Here is a 23,064-nt window from a genome sequence, read left to right as displayed (position 1 = left end):
TTGAATTTGTGATTGTACTTTCAAATGTCTGAGGAAGTGTGATTAATTAAAAAATAAATGAAGTAAATGTTTAAGAAGGATTTAATCTGTTACACTTAAGTTAGTTGACATTAATCAAAGAGCCAGTAGAAACAATTTTTATACTTCTTTTTCATTGCTGGATTTGTACAGAAGAAACTGATTTGTAGGTTGAGCTTGAAGGTTTAAGATAAACTAGGCTTTAAGAATTAACACTTTGATATATTGCATATTAGATTTTGAAAAAAAAAACACAGTGAACTGTAATTAGTGTTTTCAAGGTACAGAAGTCTCCTTTCTCCATATGAAGAAAAGAAAAGAAAAAAATTATAGCCACATTCTCATCAGCTCCCTGCAGGATTGCTCCAGGTCTTGCCCCAAATTGGTTGTTATTGCTCTTATTAATTTCTGCCAACCTTATGAGTCAAAAATGATATTTTATTATTGCTTTAATTTACATTTCTATGACTACAGAGAGGCTGACATCTTTTCATCTTGAATTGGACATTTATGGTGGTGTCAGAATTTCTGCTGAAGCCTGAAGGCTAAAAACAGTACGTGATACTGTGTGTGGGAATGTAAACTGGTACAGTCACTGTGGAAAACAGTATGGAGGGTCTTCAAAAAATTAAAAATAGAAATACCATATGATCCAGCAATTTCACTTTTGGAAATGTATTCAAAGAAAATGAAAACACTAACTGGAAATGATATATGTGCCCCCAAGTTCATTGCATCATTATTTACAATATCCAAGCTATGGAAACAACCTAAGTGTCCATCAGTGGATGAATGGATATATAAAATATATATTATATAAATTAATATATATTTGTGTATATTAATATGTATTATATTATTTAGTCATAAAAAAGAATGAAATATTGCCATTTGCGACACCATGGATGGACCTTGAAGGCATTATGCTAAGTGAAATAAGTCAGACAAAGACAAATACTATATGATCTCACTTATATGTGGAATCCCCACACCCCATCCCCCCAAAAAAACCCCAAAGTTCATAAATACAGAGAACAGATCAGTGGGCTGGGCAAAAAGAGTGAAGAAAGTCAAAAGGTACAAACTTCCAGTTATAAAGTAGATAAGTGATGGGGAGGTAATGTACAGCATGGCTACTATAGTTAATAATACTGTATTGCATATTTGACAGTTGCTAAGAGTAAATCTTAAAAGTTCTCATCACAAGATAAAGATTCTCTAACTACGTATGGCAAAGTCCTAGGACCCACCACTGTGCTCACTCACTAACTGGATGCTGTCCCAGAAGGACACAGCTCATTCCAAAGCCAAGGCCAATCCTGTGGGCACTGCAGTGGGAGGCTGCCCTCCTTTCAACTAAATGACAAATTCTTTCTTGAGGGGAGATCCAAACAGCACACCTCCATGGCTGCCACATCAACCAGTGGGGTTAAATTACATTTAAACTAGTGATGAAATACCCCCTCCTTCTATCCCTAGGGCAGACAATGCTGTATTCTACAGGGCTCCACAGAGGGCCTCCAGCAAGACTGAGCCCTAGTTGCCTACAGCAGTAACCAGCTTGATGGCGCACCCTTGGCTTGATTTACCCTCCTTCCTTTGACTCTTTCCCTAGTCCCTCGCATCTGTTCCCTGCGATCACTTCTCAAGGGATCTGCATACAAGCCCTGGTCTCAAACTCTGCTGTGGTGGGAACCCAGGCTGAGAGGCTGGCTTACCGCGTCTCTTAGTTCAACAGTGCCCTCTTCTGTTGGTACAATGGAGTTCAGGTTCTTTGATGAATGGTGGTGTGTGTGCCATCATTGGTGGCATGCTTCTGATTCTGTGATACTCTCTGTTTCTAAGGACACTTAAATTCAAATGTTTCTTCCTCCCTTCCTTTAACTATCAAGCCTCTAAGGGATACCTCCTCCTTCCACATTACCCCCCCACAAAGTGCTTAAGGCTCACATACTTTCTCTGCTATTGTCATGCTATTACTGTTCTCCTTTTCTATTTCATAAGGCATTATCATTATTACTGTACTATATAGTCAATATTACTTAGATTTACTCATATCTTTACTATTTTCTTTTCTCATTATTCTATCCTACATATCAGATATTTTTTCTGGAATAATTTTTCTTCTTTCTAAAGAATCTTCTGGATTTCTTTTTAGTGATGGTCTTTGGTGGTCAACTGCTTCAGTTTTTGTTTGCCTCAAAATTAATTTAGTGTGGGCTTCCCTGGTGGTGCAGTGGTTGAGAGTCCGTCTGCCGATGCAGGGGACATGGGTTCATGTCCCAGTCCGGGAAGATCCCACATGCCGCAGAGCGGCTAGGCCCGTGAGCCATGGCCGCTGAGCCTGCGTGTCCAGAGCCTGTGTTCCACAATGGGAGAGGCCACAACAGTGAGAGGCCCGTGTACCGCAAAAAAAAAAAAAAAAAAAAATTAATTTAGTGAATCTTTGTATTTGAAAAATATTTTTTATTGTTGTATAATTCTAGTTATTTTTTCTCTCAGCAAATTAAAGATATAATTCCACTATATTCTGTTGTTCATTATTGTCTTTGAGCAGACAGTTATCTGTTTAATTGTCAATTTTAGAGCCAATTTCTCTTTTCTCTGCTTCAAAGATTTTTTTATTTGCTGTCCTGTAGTCTTTACGTGGATTTACTTATTTATTTATTGGCCACGCCACACAGCATGTGGGATCTTAGTTCCCCAACCAGGGGTCAAACCCGCATTCCCTGCAGTGGAGGCACTGAGTCTTAACCACTGGACCACCAGGGAAGTCCCTGGATTTATTTATTTATTTATAAAATTTATTTTATTTAATAAACATTTAGCCCTTTACTAGGCGTTAGACATTTCTAAGCTCCTTGAATATCAACTCCTTTAAGTCTCAAAACAACCTTATGGATATTGAACTCGAGTTGGAAGAGGCGAGTCCGGTCTCAAAATGGAGGGCCATGATCCAAAGGAACCAGAACAGTTGAGAAAACTGTTTATTGGTGGTCTGAGCTTTGAAACTACAGATGATAGCTTAAGAGAACATTTTGAGAAATGGGGCACACTTACAGATTGTGTGGTGATGAGAGACCCCCAAACAAAACGTTCCAGGGGCTTTGGTTTTGTTACTTACTCTTGTGTTGAAGAGGTGGATGCAGCAATGTGTGTTCGACCACACAAGGTTGATGGGCGTGTAGTGGAACCAAAGAGAGCTGTTTCTAGAGAGGATTCTGTAAAGCCTGGTGCCCATCTAACAGTGAAGAAAATTTTTGTTGGTGGTATTAAAGAAGATACAGAAGAATATAATTTGAGAGACTACTTTGAAAAGTATGGCAAGATTGAAACCATAGAAGTTATGGAAGACAGGCAGAGTGGAAAAAAGAGAGGATTTGCTTTTGTAACTTTTGATGATCATGATACCGTTGATAAAATTGTTGTTCAGAAATACCACACTATTAATGGGCATAATTGTGAAGTGAAAAAGGCCCTTTCTAAACAAGAAATGCAATCTGCTGGATCACAAAGAGGTCGTGGAGGTGGATCTGGCAACTTTATGGGTCGTGGAGGAAACTTTGGAGGTGGTGGAGGTAACTTTGGCCGTGGTGGAAACTTTGGTGGAAGAGGAGGCTATGGTGGTGGAGGTGGTGGCAGCAGAGGTAGTTACGGAGGAGGTGATGGTGGATATAATGGATTTGGAGGCGACGGTGGTAACTATGGCGGTGGTCCTGGTTACAGTAGTAGAGGAGGCTATGGTGGTGGTGGACCAGGATATGGAAACCAAGGTGGTGGATATGGTGGCGGTGGTGGAGGATATGATGGTTACAATGAAGGAGGAAATTTTGGAGGTAACTATGGTGGTGGTGGGAGCTATAATGATTTTGGAAATTATAGTGGACAACAGCAGTCAAATTATGGACCCATGAAGGGGGGCAGTTTTGGTGGAAGAAGCTCGGGAAGTCCCTATGGTGGTGGTTATGGATCTGGTGGTGGAAGTGGTGGATATGGTAGCAGAAGGTTCTAAAAACTCAGAAGAAAAGGGCTACAGTTCTTAGCAGGAGAGAGAGCGAGGAGTTGTCAGGAAAGCTGCAGGTTACTTTGAGACAGTCGTCCCAAATGCATTAGAGGAACTGTAAAAATCTGCCACAGAAGGAACGATGATCCACAGTCAGAAAAGTTACTGCAGCTTAAACAGGAAACCCTTCTTGTTCAGGACTGTCATAGCCACAGTTTGCAAAAAGTGCAGCTATTGATTAATGCAATGTAGTGTCAATTAGATGTACATTCCTGAGGTCTTTTATCTGTTGTAGCTTTGTCTTTTTCTTTTTCTTTTCATTACATCAGGTATATTGCCCTGTAAATTGTGGTAGTGGTACCAGGAATAAAAAATTAAGGAATTTTTAACTTTTCAATATTTGTGTAGTTCAGTTTTTCTACATTTTAGTACAGAAACTTTAACAAAATGCAGTTTTGAAGGTGTTTCCTTGTGAGTTAACAAGTAAAGAAGATCATTGTTAATTACTATTTTGTATGAATTTTGCTAAAGTTAACTGTAAAGAAACACCTGCTGACTTGCAGTTTAAGGGGATCTATTCTCCCCATTTCCAAACCATGAAATGAATGGGCTCTGACATGTGGAGAGAATAGATATTTGTATGTTTGCAATGTGTGTTTTAGATAATAGAATTGGGTATTTAAATTAGCATATTTGTGAATTTAATAGCATTAAGATTTACTTCAAATGAAAAATCTCAAAATTCCTATTTGGTTTTTGTGCATTTTCTTTCAAAATGTAATCATATGATTTTAGTGTATTAGCTTTGCTGAGAGTCCTAGCTGTGTTTAGAACATCTCCATCCTACATTCACCTTGGTCACATGTGAACTGCTGCCATAGTTTTATTTGGGTGTAAAGAATGTCTCCTGCCCTCTGTTTAAATTCTGGAAAGGGATAGTGAATGTTTTCCGTTTCCTCCTACCTTAAGAAACATTCTTAAAATCTTCAAAATACAGGACCACTAAGCCTGCTCTATCTGAGCGAATTAGTGGCTACCTTTTTTTTTTTCCTTTTTTAAAGCACAAGAGGCCCATAAATCTTCAGTTATTTTCCTTGGTTTAATATATATTTTTTTGATACAAGCTCTCAGAGCAAGAGAATAAAAATCATGCATTGTTGAAAAAAAACAAAACAAAAAAAAAAACAAAAACAAAAACAAACAAAAAAAAACAACCTTATGAGGTAGGTATTATTAAATGTCTTTTCATATGAGTAGACTGAGGCCCGGAGAGGTTAGGTAACTTCCCTAAGTTTACACAGCTAGTAAATGGTAGAGCCATGATTTCAACCAATGCAGTCTGAGGGGTGAGGAAGAAGACAGTCTAAAGGATAATTTCAAGTTATGGTTTGGGAATATGGTGGTGCCTAAAAGATCTAAAAGAAGGGAAAAGTGTTGTGATGATTAATTTTATATATCAACTCTACTGGGTCATAGGGTGCTCAGCTATTTGGTCAAACATTACTCCGAGAACCAAAATCTGTATTAGTTCTCCAGAGAAACAGAAGCAATAGAAGATATTTATATATATTTACTATTTATCTATCTATTTATCCCCCCCCACACACACACTCATTTTTTTTTTTTTTTAATTGTAAGGGATTAGCTCACGTGATTATGGATGCTGAGAAGGCCCGGATCTGCAGCTCCAGCTCAAGCTGGAGCCCCAGGAGAGCTAATGGTGTGGCTCCTGTGTGAAGGCCGGCAGTCTTAAAACCCAGGAAGAGCTGCTGTTTCAGTTTGAGTCCGAAGGCAGGAAAACACTGACGTCCCAGTTTGAAGGCAGTCAGGCAGGAGGAAGTGCGGCGATGGGCACATGCTTGTGGAATTCACTGGTCTTGCCGTGTTCACCAGCACCCTGAAGCAGATGGCTCGATTCAACAGTGGAATGGCCTCTTGAAGACTCAATTATAGTGCCAGCTAGGTGGCAATATGTTGCAGGACGGGGGCATGGTTCTCCAGAAAGCTACATAGGCTCCGAATCAGCACCCAATATATGATGCCTTTCTTTGCATTGCCCAGATTCACAAGTCCAGGCATCAAGGGGTGGGAATGGGAGTGTCACCCCTCACGATGACCCCTAGTGACCCACTAGCAAAATTTTTGCTTCCTGTTCCCATGACCTTATGCTCTGCTGGCATAGAGGTCTTCATTCCAGAGGGAGGAATGCCTGCCCCAGAAGACACAACAATGATTCCATTAAACTGAGAGTTAAGACTTCCGCTCAGTCACTTTGAGCTCCTCATGCTTCTGAATCAACAGGCAGAGAAGGGAGTTACTGTGCTGACTTATGTGACTGAGCCCGACTATCAAAGAGAAATTGGACTGTGACTCCACAAGGGCGGTAAAGAGGAATATGTCGGGACTATGGGAGATTCCTTAGGGTGTTTTAAAATATTACCATGCCCTGTGATTAGGATCAATGGAAAACGACAGCTACCCAATCCAGGCAGAACTATGAATGGCTCAGACCCTTCAGGGATTGAAGGTTTGGGTCACCCTACTGTGAAGCAAAAGGAAGATGGGATGAGTGAATGAGCAGTGGAAGAAGATATATATTATATATATTATAATTTGTATTATTATATATAATATCTATATATAAGATACATAATACATATATTAAATATTTTTGTTTTCTTCCCTGTCTTATTCCTTTATCATGAAGTATAACATGTATTGACTTTATATGATAATATTTAAGTATTGTTAATTTAACATCATAGTGTTTAAGCTACAAGATATCAAGAAGAAGAGTAAATGTCACTCAAGGACTTTACTTCCTCTTTTGGGGGAGGAGCTAGTGCATTTTTCAGTTGTACATAGGACAGTTGTCTCATGTGAGGTGGAATTATGACCTTCTTATTGTCTTTATTTGGAAATTAAATATGGTTTAAGATGACGTGATAGGTGCCAGGTTGACAAGGGTGGCCTTGTGATGCTTACTTAATTTTACGTGTCAACTTGACGGGGCCATGGGGTGCCCAGATATTTGGCCAAACATTATCCTGGTGTTTCTGTGAAGGTGTTTTTGAAGGAGCTTAACATTTAAACTGATACATGGAGTAAAGCGGATTGCCCTCCATACCGTGGGTGGGCCTCTTCCAATCAGTTGAAGGCCTGAATAGCACAAAAAAAGACTGACCCTCCCCTGAATAAGAGGGGGTTGAGGATGAGGTACAGAGATTCAGAGATGACCACGGTGAATCTGTGTGTCTATCTCTAGTCATAGTTATGAAGCCACCAGTCAAAAACACAAGCCTGAAACTCAGGAGCTTTTGCTGAAGATACAGATTTAGGAATGGTCAGCACAGTTCTTAGAACAATGTCAGTGTACATAATTATCCACGCAAAGCAGGACACTTAGAAGATACAGTTCTTCACGAGAGTTGTTCTCAATGTGTGGGCCAGAGCCTTGCCTCACAAACATCTGAGATGCTAGTTAGAGAAACACATTCCTAGATTCCCTCCTGACTGAGTTAAAACCTCAGGTAAAGCCCAGGAATCCTTATTTTTAACAAGCAAACGGATGACTTTCCTGCACACCTAAGTCAGAGAACGTCTGCCCAGCGAGAAGGCAAACTGACTTCCAGGAGAGCTGCGTGACCCACAGGTAGACAGGTGGCTCCTAACTCACTAGATGGCGCCAAACCACATGAAATCTCCAGTTTTGCACTCAATCGCTCAGCCGGAATATAAAAAGGACTTGTAAAAGCCTCCTCTGGATTCTTTAAAATAAATTCTGTAAGAGGATTTCTGCCAACCCTTTCCCACAGTGAAGGAGTGACAAAGACTAAAATACCTACACTGACACTGTCAGTCACCCCGAGGAAGGTCTGCCCCGAAGAGCCTAGATTGGTAAGGAGCAGGTAGAATCCTCTACTGACTGACTTCCTTGGACCACACTTGTTCCATCACACAGGTCTAGGAGGTATTGGTAGGAGTCTCCTCAGACCTAGTGAGAGGCACAGCTGTGGAGAGCCAGGGGTCTGCCTGCTCCCACCCGGGTGTCCATGTGTCCCCAGCACAGGCCAAGCTTTAAGTTTCATGGTCAGACACAGGGCCTGGGTTGCCCCCGCAGAACCAGGGGCATCCTGTATCCTTTTCCTCAGAAGCAATAGCTCCATCTTGTGTCAGAGGAGGATTAATGGAGGGGGGCTGGGAAGGGAAGAGTAGACCCAGGGGACCACGGGGTATGCGAAGAGGGAAGACAAGAGTACCGCAAGCTGAGAAGAGGGAGCAAACAGGAGAGCTCAGTCAGGAACCCCTGGGAGAGAGAAGATACACCTGAACAGGGTGACCGAGGAGGGTTTCATGAGGGAGCAGGGTACGAGGGAAGGGGCAGGATTATGGAAAACCAACGAGAGATGACGTTTCCAGCAATGCTAGCAACAGCGGCGAGAGAGCCATTACCATCCCTGGGCCAAGGGTCCAGTGCAAGGGCAGTGACTGGAATCCAGCGGGAGAGCTGGAGCTGTAGGGGAGAACCGGGACTTGGAGTGCCAGGGCTGGGGAAATGCTCCTACCTTGCCTTCCTCGCGTCTCCTCTGCCTGCTTCCTCCCATCTCTCTTCCTTGGATCTCCGTAGGGGCCTCCCTTTGCCAAGCCCAGTGGGAAGCTAGAGGGCAGGGGAGCCTTTGATGCTGGTGTGAAGTTCAGCCAAGGCAGAGGGCAGAGAGGAGAAGGCAGAACAGGGATCGTGGAAGAACAAGAAGAGGTTATCAGCATAAGAGACCGGGACCAGGAAAGACGCCCTTTGGTGTTCAGCCCTTCGCAATTTCAACATGATGTTGGAAGCAGGTGCTGAATTTTGGGAGCCACAGGTGCCTGTGCTTGGCCCTAAAACTTACTCCATGGTAGACACTTGGGGCAGGTTTCTTAATGCCTAACGTGGAACAGCGGGAACGACCACGTGCATCTTCCATGTTTTGTGCAGATTCAAAGAGATAACGTGGGCCTATCACACGAGCCTGGCTGGGGGCAGCGTGAGGGAGATGGGGGGACCCAGGGCAAGGGTCTCTCCTCTTGCCATGTCCTCCCTATATGCCTAGGAATCCAGAGGGTTGGCCAGAGACTTCTATTCCCATGGCTGTGCCTAGTGGCTTAGAACTGAATCAGACTAGCCCTCAGCCTGGCCATTAGGTCCCAGGGCAAGTGCAAGGGCTCTCCTGCTGCATTCTCTGGACCCAGGACAGCGCAGGGACCGAGAGGCAGCAGGCCAGCTGCAGGCCTGGTCAGGCTGGGTGGGGCCCATCCAGCGGCCCCCAACCCATCCTTTCAACACACAGGCCGGGGGCCTGAATTCTACTCTTCTGAGATGGGGAGCCTTGACGTCTCCACGATCATCTGCGTGGTTGTTTGTCAATCCTCCCCTCGCCCCAGTGCCCTCCCACTCCTCAGTCCTGTCCTTCTCATTCTCAGGGCCCCGGGGAACATCCACAAGTCCAGGCGGGCCGGACGGTGCTCCTGGAGCCCAGGGCTGAGCGTGGGGATCTGCTCCGGCAATAAGGTGACGTGGTTGTGACCTCAGGGTCAAAGAAATGACCATTTACCATGACCGGAGTTTGGACTGGATTGGCTCCGAGGCTGGGTAGGGCTTTGAAGTGAGGACTGGGGTCCTCTGGTTCCCCGCACACCCAGATTGGGAGGAAGCTGTGTCCCCCGCAAGGTCCAGCACCAGCCTTGTTCCCGCCCACTTCCCGTCACCTGCACAGTCCGCTCCCTCTGACACACACCGCACGTCCCTCCACGTCCACCGCCGGCCGGGAGAGGACCACACCGGGCAGCAAGGACTGCGGAGGCAGGGCCGGGCGAGCCTGGGTCTCCCCTGCACAGTAAGCCTGAAATGTGACCCCCATATTGTCTCCAAATGTGGTCATTCAGTTGGTGCTTTTTTGTTAAAAAGCATCAAAGAATAATGTGTAAATTGCCCTTTTTATGACCCCATTTTGGCATTTATCCATTTCTTAAAAATAGAAGCTTCAAGAAATGGAAGTAGCCTGGTGGCCGGAGGGGGGCAGGTGAGGGGGCAGGTGAGGGGGGCGGGGGGAAGGCGGGGGTGGGAGGGGGAGGGGTGCTGCCCAGCCTTCCCTGCTTTCTCCCGGTGGGCGGCTGGCTCTTCCCCAACACAGGGCCTCAGCGGAGGTCCACCCAAGAGGCTGTGCCTCGCAGCCCAGCTTCTCCACTGCCAAAACACACACACACACACACACACACACACACACTATGCCCAGGGGATGCTGCAGAGAATTCTCCGGACACCAGTTCTGCAGACTGGGAGCAGAGTGGGCATCAGAGCCTCAAGAGTCTCAGAAACACACACCCGGCTAGCAAAAATCACTCACTCCGGACCCTGACCTCCAGAGGGAGAAGACTTGGCAGGCAGAAGGGCCACTGAGGATTACAAATGTGTCAGGGGAGCACAGTGAGGTCAGGCTGCTTATTAACTTGCTAATAGGACAGGCACTGGGATTCCTGGAGCGGGGAGTGGCGATGATAGCAATACAATAGCCAGCCTTTACTTATGGCCAGGAACCCGGGCTAAAAGGTTTTACAGACTTTACCAGCCACCCCAGGCCGTGGATATCGCTTTTCCCACTCCAGAGATAAGGAAACGGAGGGCTGACAGAGGTTAGGTAACTTGCTGGCTCACGCAGGAATAAGGGATGGAGGATTACAGACTAGATGTCTCCCCAGCTTTTGACACCAGGGTTTCATGTCCCCATTCCTGGAAGGGAAGGAGAGAGGGAGGGAGGGAAAGGAGAGTCTAGCAGCAGACCCCAAAGTAGGCCAAAGTGACTAAGAGGTAGCATTACTGAGAGCCTAAGTCTGAGCTCCCTCCCCGATTTTAAAATCCAATCTCTTTTGAAATTTAAGCCACACACTATTTCTTCTTAGCTGCAAGTCTTCTCTCCCTCCCTTCCTCCCTCCCTTCCTTCCTGCCTTCCTTCCTTCCCTCCTTTTTTGTTCATCTGCCATGTGATGCCATGTACTTTGCTGTGCTCTAGGCCTTTTGGATAATGAAAATGTGCAAGTGCTTTGAGAATCCTGGAGGGAGAGTTCTATCTAGAGGAGGAGCCAGGAAGCCTTCCCCAGAGGAGGAGGAATTTTAGTTCAGTCTAGAAGGATTGTTTGGCTTTGGTTTGGGAATCCTTCTGATAGAGGAGTAGAGGTAGGGACTTGAGGCAGAGGGAAGAGCATGTTAGAAAGCCAAACCCAAGAAACCCTCTCCACTAGACTCTACCTGCAGTATCCATAAACTATAGGAAATTCCTCTCTTCTCCAGGTCCCCCAAATTGACAAAGGTTTCTGGCTTTCCAGGAAATGACCTTCTTTACTATCTGTGAGAATGGGGCTCTAGAAAGCAGGAACCCAACTAATATTTCCAGTAGGGCTTTGTGGGCATCAGCTTGATGAGTAAAGTCAGCCCTTGCTCCTTAAAAGAGGCTGGTCATACCTAATTCAATGAGGATCATTCTCAAATGTGACACTCCAGCTAAGGTCTTGGTTGCACAATCCATTTGTCCAATTATATTCTGGTAAGAACTTGTGCAAGTAACTGCATCGCCACGGAAAGTAAGGAAAGTCAGAATTCAGAACTTCTGATTTGGGGTCCAGTGATAATCAGATATCATTAAAAAAAATTAATTAGTTCATTTATTTATTTTTTGGTTGCATTGGATCTTTGTTGCTGCGTGCGGGCTTCCTCTAGTTGCAGCGAAAGGGGGCTACTCTTTGTTGTGGTGTGTGGGCTTCTCATTGCGGTGGCTTCTCTTGTTGCAGAGCACGGGCTCTAGGCACAGGGACTTCAGTAGTTGTGGCATGCAGACTCAGTAGTTGTGGCTCATGGGCTCTAGAGCACAGGATCAGTAGTTGTGGTGCACGGGCTTAGTTGATCGGTGGCATGTGGGATCTTCCTGGACCAGGGCTTGAACCGTGTCCCCTGCATTGGCAGGCAGATTCTTAACCACTGTGCCACCAGGGAAGTCCCCAGATACCATTTTTAAATGTTTTACTTCGGTTTACAAAAGTAGAGTTTACTAAATTGATTTGGATTATGGAAAGTTTAGGAAGAAAGTAAAATGACGTTCTTAAATACATGAAAATGATATCAACAGTATTCAAAATGAATAGTCACAAAAATGTTTTTCATTAGTTCATTCAGTCTTATGTCATTAATTCTTGTTCTGCTGGATCTTGGGTTAGTAGTCTGTTTTCATGAAGCTGAAGCTGTCTGTTTCTGAACTAAAAGCAGTCCTGGAAATCTTGCTGTTTTCTGAAAGTTGTCTAAGCAGAGCCAGCACAGAATCCTGGACCTGAGAGATTAGTCTTTGAAGCATCAATAGTTCGTAGGATTTGGTACAGTCTATCTCCACAAGGTGGGCTCTAAGACTGTCCTTTGCTGAAGACACAAACGCTGGCCTGTAGCTTATAGAAGAGACTTCAAGCAAGCAATTTGCTTGAAGACAGTGAGACAAAAGTTATCTGTAAATGATGATGGGAGACTGAATATACCAATGGACTAGGACCAGACTATATATAAAAGTAGAACTCTGACCCACAGCCTGCAGCAACCAGCCCAAGAAGCCAACCCATCCAAGCCAAATGATAATTCCTGTAGCAATCAGCCCCAAATGGCCAGCACTTGATAAAAAACTGACAGCTTCCTGAATTTTTGCCCCAGCTTCCAACTTAGAGACAACCAGCAAAGCCAAATATGCCCCCCCCAACCAATCACACAGGATGTGCCATTTCTAGTTTGCCACCTCCAGTTTCTCCAGGTCAACAGCCTCCAATCAGGGCACACTTGAAGCCTTCCCTTTTTTCCCACTATAGAGCTTTCCCACTCCTCTGCCCGCCTTTGAGTTTCTGCCAAGATGCAAGCAATGGTGGCTGACTCCCTTGTTATAGTAAGCTCAGAAAAAATAGGCTTTGCTTATTTTCATTTGAGTGGTTTTTAAAAAAAGTTTCCACAACACAGAAATAATAATGGCTATGGTTATTTTATAATTGACCATTTTCAAATGTGAAAGGTCTGATGAAGTTTTGTAACATGAAAAATACACTGGTTGAAGAAATTTGGTTGTTTCAATGGCACATAAAATAAAGAGAAAAATCTTAAGGTTAACATATAATAGCCTAAAGGCATATTTTTTTCTTAGAATATTAAGTAAAAAGATTCAATAGATAACTAATAAGAACCTGCTGTATATAAAAAAAAATCAGTAAGTGTAGAGTAGGGCCTAGATGAACCTGCTGTATATATATAAAAAAAGATTCAGTAAGTGTAGAGTAGGGCCTAGATATTTGAATTTTTATAAAACTCCAAGAATAAGTCTGATGTGCATCCCGGCTTGACATCCACTGGCCTAGAAGATGCTTTATGCAAATAAAATAAGATTGTGGCCAATTAAGCATTTTAATAATATGCAAAATTATTATGGCTAATATCAGGCATATGGCTAATGTCACCTCCAGGACTCTGACAAGTGTAGGAAAATGCTGTAAAACTACTTCATCAGAATTTTGATAAGTTATCCTAGAGGGAAAAAACATTATAACAGCAAGGGTATTGACCATTACCCAGGGACTTCCCACAAAGCATACAATACCCAGAATATTTATATTAATAACATTTTATCTATCCAAATTTAACCTAGGGTAGAATGAGTATTTTTTCTGATGTGACAAACTCTTCCCATGTAACTCTTATAGTAAAAGCACATCAAATAAATCAAATTCTTTCTAATACCTCTCTTTTTATAAGGTAAAAGAACAAATTTTGTGATTTTCCAGGGAACTGGAAAGATAGTTTTAGATGTAAGAGAGATCCTAAAGTTTTATTCTTTCCTATATCTAGGATCTAATTTTGAGTAGGCAAAAATTTTTTTTAAAAATGTTGTAAGAGGAAATTTGGACACTTGACTAAGATAGGGTCATGGGTGAAGAGAAACAGTACTTGGTTACCTACTCAATCAAAATGACAATCAAACATTAAAGGATAAACATAGAAGATAACATGGGATGGAAAAGAACCTTAGTTCTTTTGTAAGTGAGGACTCTTTGTTGTTTTTTCTTAAATAATAAAGGCCTTAATACAGTCAATATACAGTTCTGAAAATTATGCTGTTAAGACCCAGAGTTTCTACTACACAGGAAGGTTATGAAGAAGGCAGAGAATAACCTTTCATGTTATAGTCAAATGCATTTGTTGGTAAATCAAGTAAGCCCATTGGCATTGAATGGACTTTGCTATAATTTTAACGTATTTCATTACTTTTTATTCAGATGCAGGTATGTTAAACCAAGGAAAAGAAACTTAACTTTCCAAGCTTTTTTCTTCATTATGCTCTTTCACATTCTGGAGCAAACTGACACTTTTAAGACAGCAGTTCTCTCTCAGGGGTCCATGAGGTTGAAATTATTTTAATAGTAATGCTAAGATGTTATTTATGTTAACATGAAATGCATTTATCATTGCTATCTTTAAATGAGCCAATTAATAAATATTTGTAAAATTTCTGAATATCAATTTCTAATATGGGAAATATTGACAGTTCTATAACCCACATATATAAAAGCTCTTTGAGATCTGTGGTAGGCAGCCTCTAGACGATCACTGAGTCTGCCTCCTGGTATTCATACCTTGTGTAATTGCTTCTCCTTAAGTGTAGGCTGGACTTACTGACTTGCTTCCAATGAATAAAATATGACAGAGTGATGAGATGTTACTTCTGATACCAGGTTGCAAGAAGAGCATGACTTCCTTCTTGGGTGCTTTCTCCTGCTCTCTGGCTCACCCTGAGGAAAGTCAGCTGCCACATTGTGATCTGCTCTCTAGAGAAGCCCATGTAGCAAGACACAGAGGAAGGCTTTTGCCCAACAGCCAGTGCGAAACTGAAGACCTCTGCCCACCAGCCCATGAGGAAATAAGTCCTGACAACCACATGAGTGAACTTGGAAGCAGATTCTTGCCCAGTCGAGATTTCACACGAAACTGCAGCCCTGGCCAATAGCTGGACTGCAAACTCATGACAAAACTTAAGCCTTCAAAAAATAGGAAATCTTTCCATAGTCTTACAATGAGCAATAAAGGCCTTTCTGAATTAGAGAAAGACAGACAGACAGACACACAGAGCGCTTATAGCTTTAAATCTGCAACTTCAGCCACAGATAAATACAGAAACAAAAAAAAATTTCACTGTTATAAATATACCAAAGAGCTGTTCTTCTCCCACTGTGCACTAAATGATTAATTGATTTTAGACAAAAGGACAAACAGATAAACAAACAAAAAAAAACCCTACTGAACTGAATTATCTGTCATCTCTCCCAACAGAGAATGGATGTCTATCATCCTTCTAGAGAAATCACCCAAATTGTGAGATTATAAAACCAAATTCCTAATCATTCCTACCAACAATGGGAACTAACTCATTGGCCATAACAAAACAAAAACAAAAACAAAAATCCAGTAGGGAAGAATAAAAATAAACCAGAGAAGGGGAGAGTTAGCAAAGTTAAATTCTGTTGTCACTTGGAACTCACCTGTGGGTGTCAAGAAGAGATACATCTGGGTTAACCTCCCCATGGAGCGCACTCCTGAGGCAATGCAATTTACCTGGTTCTGTCAGGTAAATCCATTAGGTAGCTAGGCTAACCTCTGAAACTGTTAAAAAAATAAAAATTTTTAACAAAAGTAAAATCATGATAATAAAGTCATGCCAAAGGCTTTATTTAACCCATTTATTAATATGGGAAACAGTAGGGCATTATAACTAGTTCAAAGGAGAAATCAAAGAGGAGAGACTTATATAGGCCATCAGGAATATAGAAATAAATTTGCTTAATTATGTGAAACCACTTAGCATCCACAGGGCAGTAATCAAGTGCATCTTCACCAAACACAATTTGCTTTTCCATGGATGAGAATAAAATGTGTTATTAATTTCTACAACATACAGAGTTGTGTCACAGCACAAAGACAATGAATAGCAGAGAGATAACCTAGAGGGTGGTCTAGATAGGACACTAGGTCCTCTTCTTTGCCCCTTTCCAAAGCTTTCACAATCTCCTTGATAGAGAGCTTTGTGAGCACTGGCTCCACATATGTTGCTTTTTTCATATCTAATTAAACGGGAATCTTTCTCAAATATGGTGCTCCGTCTTTCTCTAAATAGAGTGGATGGCTTTGGTTGTCAAGTCAGTGTTTTAAATTATATTCTGGCAAAAAGAAGACATTTTAATTAAACCCATGCAATAACTATATTGTTCAAGGAAAGTTAGGAGACTATAAGAGTTTCTGAATTGAAGGATGAGGGGAGAGGAGTGTCAGGGAGAATTGGGTACCATTTGTTTAACTTCAGGTAGCAAAACAGAGTCTACTACAGTGAAGGTTAGAGATAGCTTAAGAAGAAAGAGAAAGGGTTTTCTGATGTATCCAATGAAGAAAAAAAAACCCTACAAACACAAACACACAAAAGCAACATGAACAATACTCCAAACAAGTAGCTCCAATTAAACTTAGCTCATCTTAGTTCATCAAGTTCAATCTAATGTAAGTAATTAATTCTTAATATACTATAATTCACAATTAATGATATAATTAATTCTTCTGCTGCTAAGTTTTCTGTCAGCAGTTTGTTTTCAGAAAGGCATTTGCTTCCAGACTAAAATGAGTCCTGGAAATCCCACCCAGTCCACTGGTGTGGTCTGAAGTTGTCCAAGCAGTGTCAGCTCAGAAGCTTGTCCCTGAGAATCTATTCTTTGAAGTATCAATAGTTCAAAGTCCCTGATGCAATCCTTCCCATGAAGCTCTGAGACTCTTTCTTAGTTGACAAGAGAAACTCTAGTTTATAGCTTATGAGAGAGCCATCAGGCAAGCATAAAAGTAAAGCAAAAATTATTTGTAAATGACAAAGACAGAAAGGCTGAGGTTAATTTATTACATTAACTGATCATATCAGTATATAGAAAAATGAAATCCTCTATTGGGGGACATTTCATATGAGTTTGAGCAGTGGTTTCCCTTGAAAGTAAAAACATATGGACAGTGAGTACACTGAAAAGTTTCCAGGGATTTCACATAAAGCATACAATTTTAAAAATTTATATTAATAATAGTTGACCTATTCTAACTTAATTCATGGAAGATCTTTTCATGATTTGGTAATTCTTCTTAGGCAGCTCTTACAATAATGTTGAGCTTGTTAAGAAATATGGGCATGCCAACAAACCTAATTATTTCTAACATTGCTCCTTTTATAAGGCAAAATAACAAATTGTTGCTATTTTCCATGGGCCTTTTAGGTTATCTCAACGATAGGTTTAGGTGTAAATAATATTCCGGAAACTTTATTTTATTCTTTCTAAACTTAAGGCTTGGTCTTGGGAGGACAAAATTAAAAAGCTTGTCAGAGGAGTTTTAATCCTATCTTAATCACTTGATTAAAATGGGATCATGGGTGATTGAGAAACAATACCAACTTACCAACTTAATCTAATTACAATAAAATATTTTAAAATAAACAGAAGAAAATAATACAATTCTATAGAAACTCAGCCCTTTCACAAGTAAAGAAACTTTTTTTGGTTTTGTTTTGTTTTTTGCGGTATGTGGGCCTCTCACTGTTGTGGCCTCTCCCATTGTGGAGCACAGGCTCCGGACACACAGGCTCAGTGGCCATGGCTCACGGGCCCAGCCACTCCGCAGCATGTGGGATCTTCCCAGACCGGGGCACGAACCTGTGTCCCCAGCATTGGCAGGCGGACTCTCAACCACTGTGCCACCAGGGAAGAGCAAGTAAAGAAACTTTAAAAAAATAATCAAAAACATCATAAAGTCAACATCGTCACAGAAAATTATTCTGCAAAGACATGGAATCTTTGATTTCTAGGTAGATGACAGAGATGGTAAATAACCTTTCACATTGTAAACGCGGGCATTAATAAACCAGGGAAGCAAGCCCATCAAAATTTTCAGAGTTCATAAATTTATTTTCAGACTGAGATGCTTTAAACCAAGGCAAAGGGCTTCCCTGGTGGTGCAGTGGTTAAGAATCCGCCTGCCAATGCAGGGGGCACGGGTTTGAGCCCTGATCCGGGAAGATCCCACATGCAGCGGAGCAACTAAGGCTGTGCACCACAACTAAGGCTGTGCACTCTAGAGCCTACTGAGCCCACGTGCCACAACTACTGAAGTCCACGTGCCTAGAGACCATGCTCCCCAACAAGAGAAGCCACTGCAATGAGAAGCCCGTGCACTGCAGTGAAGAGTAGCCTCTGCTCACGTCAACTAGAGAAAGCCAGCGTGCAGCAACAAAGACCCAATGCAGCCAAAAATTAATAAATTAAATAAATAAATTAAATAAACCCAAAACCATGGCAAATAAAATGTACTTTTCTCGAGTTTTGTCCTTCATTCTTATTCTGACTGTAACAAACTCTTATTTTAGGATGAAACTATTCTTTCTCCCTTGAAAATAAAAAATGCACAGGGTTGTTTTTCTTCATCGCTATTGTTCTTATATAGTTTTAACCACTTATATTACCATTACTTTTAATCAAAGTAATTAATTTCTGTTTTATAAAGAAAACTGCACAATAGATGATTGACCTTAGTCGTATACAAGCATTTTAGCAGGCCAGAAAAAGATCTTGAATACACAAAACACAACTTTCTACTGCCACCCAATCCTTTTATACCTTCTTAAGGTGGCAAAAATGACCATGTTTATTAAATGACCCCCAATATAACCACTCTATAACATATGAAAATGAAAACAAAAGTAAATAAATAATCAATACTTGTGTCCAGTATTTTCCTTTTATTGGCTCAATTAATATTAGTTCAAGAGATTTCCCTGGTGGCGCAGTGGTTAAGAATCCACCTGCCAATGCAGGAGACATGGGTCGGATCCCTGGTCTGGGAAGATCCCACATGCCGTGGAGCAACTAAGCCCATGCACCATAACTACTGAGCCAGTGCTCTAGAGCCTGTGAGCCACAACTATTGAGCCTGCATGCCACAACTACTGAAGCCCGCGTGCTTAGAGCCTGTGCCCCGCAACAAGAGAAGCCACTGAAATGAGAAGCCCGCACACCGAGACAGAGTAGCCCCGACTCGCCTCAACTAGAGAAAGGCCCATGTGCAGCAATGAAGAACCAATGCAGCCCAAAATAAATATAAAAAAAAAATAAATTTACATAAAAAAGTATCAGTTCAAGGTTTTAAGTTTCCTAAAATATTGAAAATTATGTGTAAGCTGATGCATACAACACATATTTTTTGTTGATATAAAAAACTGAGGGAAAATGTTAAGGTTCTGTTGTCAATTAAGGAGCACTCTGGGAGCAAAGAAAAGATGGGCTTAGGCATAAGCAGCCCAGGAGGGAGACTTCTCTTGCAAAGCAGTTTCCCTTGCTCCCCCAGGAAAGTACACTGGAGCATCTTGGTGATGACTGACGAAATCCTCAAAATATTGTCAAGTGGTAAATTCATGACTCTCACAGAAATTTAAAATTAACATGTACCAAGGATGTTATGTAATGCTTTAATTAATGAGGGAACCAGTAAGATGTTAAAATCAGTTTGAATCAAGATTTGACTTACAGTAGTTTGTGGCCTCTGTGAGACAAAATTTATTTGCATAGTTATGAAAAGGAATCATTTGCCCTGTTGTGGAAGAGGACATCTGCATTACCACCATTTTCCGCAACTTAACCTCTAATTCTAGAGTTGTGAAACAGGCTGGTCCACCAAAGGCAATCAGAGGTGCACAGCCCGTATAGATTTAGACTGTCCCTGACAATCACACTAGGCAAGGTCAGCATTTCACAGAAGGTACTCTACTAATCGCTTTTCTTCATTTTTGAGAGTTTCATGCTTTTTTTTCCTTAGGAGCTTTCTGAAGGAGTTAAAAGTATCTGTATGTGTGTGTGTGTGTGTGTGTGTGTGTGTGTGTAGTGCAGGCAGGGTGTAGGGGTGGAGAGGAAGTATTAACATATTGGAAATGACATCACATCTGGACAGTCTTCTATGCCATGCCAAAAAATTTACTCTGTGTACAATGATAAAGTTCTGAAGCACAGAAGTGACATGATCAATTTATATATTAAAAAAAAATCACCCTGGTCTCAGTGGAGGATAGTTTATCAGGCTGGCCCTTGAGCCTATGCTTTTTATTTTTTATTTGGCTGCATTGGGTCTTCATTGCTGTGCACGGGCTTTCTCTAGCTGCAGCGAGCGGGAACTACTCTTCTTTGTGGTGCGCGGGCTTCTCATTGCTGTGGCTTCTCTTGTTGCGGATCCCAAGCTATAGGTGTGTGGGCTTCAGTAGTTGTGGCACGCAGGCTCAGTAGTTGTTGCTCGAGGGCTCTAGAGTTCAGACTCAGTAGTTGTGGTGTACAGGCTTGTTGCTCTGCAGCATGTGGGATCTTCCTGGACCAGGGATCGAACTTGTGTCCCTTGCATTGGCAGGCAGGTTCTTAACCACTGTGCCACCAGGGAAGTCTCTGGAGTATAGTTTAGAAAAGAAAGAGGTGGAGGTGTGAGTCCAGTTAGTAGGTTGGTGTGATGGTCCTGGGAATTAATAGGAAGAGGATGAGATGCGGCATTTCCCAGGTAAAACGAAGGTAAAACCCACAAGTACCTGGCAAGGTAGATTCAGAAACCCAGAGATAGGATATGTCCAAGACTACTTAAGGTTTCTTGTAGGTTACTTGTAGCCATTGTTGAGTCTGGGAATACAGGAGTGACAGTAGGTCCCAGAAGAGTAAGTTCAGTCTTAGCCAAGCTGCCTGACTGAAGACCCAGAATCCTTCAATGACAACATCTAATAGAGAGAGGAAAGGGTGGCTGGGATTTAAGGAGAATGATCAGGGCTGGGATGAGGTATCAAAGCCAGAGTGGCTGGGTGGCTGGTGAGGGAGACAGAAGCAGCTGGAAAGTGAATCCTGGCAAAGAGGAAAAGGGGCCGTGAAGAAAGCTGAGAAGCAGTGGTCATGGAGGTAAAAGATCAGTTCCTTCCTCTGACCCTTTATTCTACCACGTGTGACATTTGCTATCACTTCCTGCTTTTTGGAGGCTATTTGGGGATATGTCTTCCTTAACCAACAGTATTCGCCCTGTGTAGCTCCAGGACCTCACTGAGAACTTTGAACACAGCTGCCATTCAAGACATGTTGAGTAAATTAATGGAAAGAACAAGTAAACAAAGAGGAAACTGGAGAGGAGTGTTGAGCCACAGAGGAGAAACTGGGAAAATGGTCTGCTAGAAAGGTCTTAAGAGAAACATCAGGATCACATAGAAAACTGTGTGGGTGGGGTCCAGAAGGTGCCAATAAAGATGGGGTGAACAATTTATGCCACTCTGGTGGCCACATGCCCAAAGGCAGCCCTTTGCAGTCAGCCAGAGCAGTGCTGCCTGCAGTTGGGCCACAAGCCAACGCGTTGCCTTCTGACCACACGTGTAGCGAGCATCCTTGTAGGGAGGATCCCCTGGAAGGGAACTGGTCTCCTTTTGGATCTCTCGACATCGCTAGTTGATTGATTGCCCAAAGAAAGCACAGACTCATTATTACCAAGGAAAATATCCAACTCACCAAGACACTTAAGTTCCCACTTCTGATTTCACCCCTCTGAACAGGATGACCACTAGATTCTCTGTCAATGGGCACATTCACTCCCCTGCCATTTCCCCTGCCTGCTCTCCTGTTACTGATTGATGCCTTTCTCACTTTATAGTTATTGGCTGGCACTATAGAACTAGTATGTAAAAGTAGAAGTTTTATATTTGTCAGTTGCCAGCTTTTTACAATGTCGCTTTTTTTTTTTTTTTTTGCAAACGTTTACTTTGGGTACTTTAACCTTGATTTCTGCCACATTAAAGTCATAGGAGCCAGGGGTGGGCCTGAGGAGTTAAGGGTGATGTGCTCTGCCCTGGATGAGAAAGAACAAACATCCTATCTTATTCCTCTAGCAAAAGTGCAGTAATGTATTAACTTTTTAAACATTCTTCAGTTAGCACTCATCATCCTACTATGGTGGAGAACATAATAAATATTAAAGCAACATTTTCCAAATGCTTCAAATCTCATCCCAAATATATCAATAAGATCAAATACTTTAAATTCCTTCCATCTCTTTTGATTACAAGGATCCCTTTAAACTGCCAAACAATTTAGTGGAGCCTCACAAGAATGTCTGAACTTTAATGAACATTCTGATGCTTGAGAGAACATTATGACCAAAAGCTCTTATGAATTCAGTAACTCTGAATTTGCAATTAATTAATCACACTGTTATAGATTGTCACACTATTGGTTCCAAAAAACTCAACCTCTTGGTTTAGTTTCCTGTCACATTGACTCTGGTTTGAGTGACCTGCTTGGCCAAGGGGACATCAATAAACTTGACACAGCAATAGCTTGGTAAGTGCTTGCCCTCTGGGGTTTGCCTTCTTGGAACCTAACTGCCATAATGTGAGGAAGCTGGTCTAGCCTCACAAGGGGTGAGAGAGGCCCACCTGTCCCAGCTGAGCTATCAGTCCAGTCACCAGCTGATTGCCAGCTGAATGCAGCCACATGAATGATCCCAGGTAGAACCAGCAGGACAACCTAGGCAACCAACAGAATCATGAGAAATGACAAGATCATTGTTGTTTTAAGCCATTAAGTTTTGGAGTAGTTTGTTATGCAGCCATGGATAATCTAAATACAATGGTATTTACATAATTTGAAATACACTAGTATGTAAATGAATGAGGTGGTTCATTCATTCATTTAATAAATATTTACCAGAGCCTAGTAAGTACACATTGTCCAGGCTACTCTCAGGGCTGGCTCAGCATAAGGATCCATGGATACTTGATAATAACCCTGTGGCCCCAGAAAGTCTGAAATCACAGGTAGAGAAGGAAGTCCCAAATTAGGATAATATTCTATATACAGTATTTTCAAAGTTAGGAAAAAAAAAACAAAAACAGCCTCCCCATCCCCACCCCAGG

General features: G+C 42.1%; 1 protein-coding gene across 1 annotated transcript; it reads left to right on the top strand.

The window, feature by feature from the left end:
* Positions 1-2,925: 2,925 nt before the first annotated feature.
* LOC309800676 (heterogeneous nuclear ribonucleoprotein A3-like) lies at positions 2,926-4,418 on the top strand. The gene has a single exon (XM_082614948.1). The coding sequence runs from the start codon at positions 2,960-2,962 to the stop codon at positions 4,028-4,030; it is 1,071 nt and encodes a 356-aa protein (XP_082471074.1). The 5' UTR covers positions 2,926-2,959; the 3' UTR covers positions 4,031-4,418.
* Positions 4,419-23,064: the final 18,646 nt, after the last annotated feature.

This window comes from Mesoplodon mirus, assembly GCF_964341445.2.
Source record: "Mesoplodon mirus genome assembly, chromosome: 3".
In the NCBI taxonomy this organism is placed as follows: Eukaryota; Metazoa; Chordata; class Mammalia; order Artiodactyla; family Ziphiidae; genus Mesoplodon; species Mesoplodon mirus.
Note: the sequence above shows the minus strand (reverse complement) of the source record. Positions and strands in the feature narration are given on the sequence as shown.

Excerpts from the sequence above, each read along its gene's own strand:
- LOC309800676 (XM_082614948.1), top strand. The coding sequence starts at position 2,960 with ATGGAGGGCCATGATCCAAAGGAACCAGAACAGTTGAGAAAACTGTTT.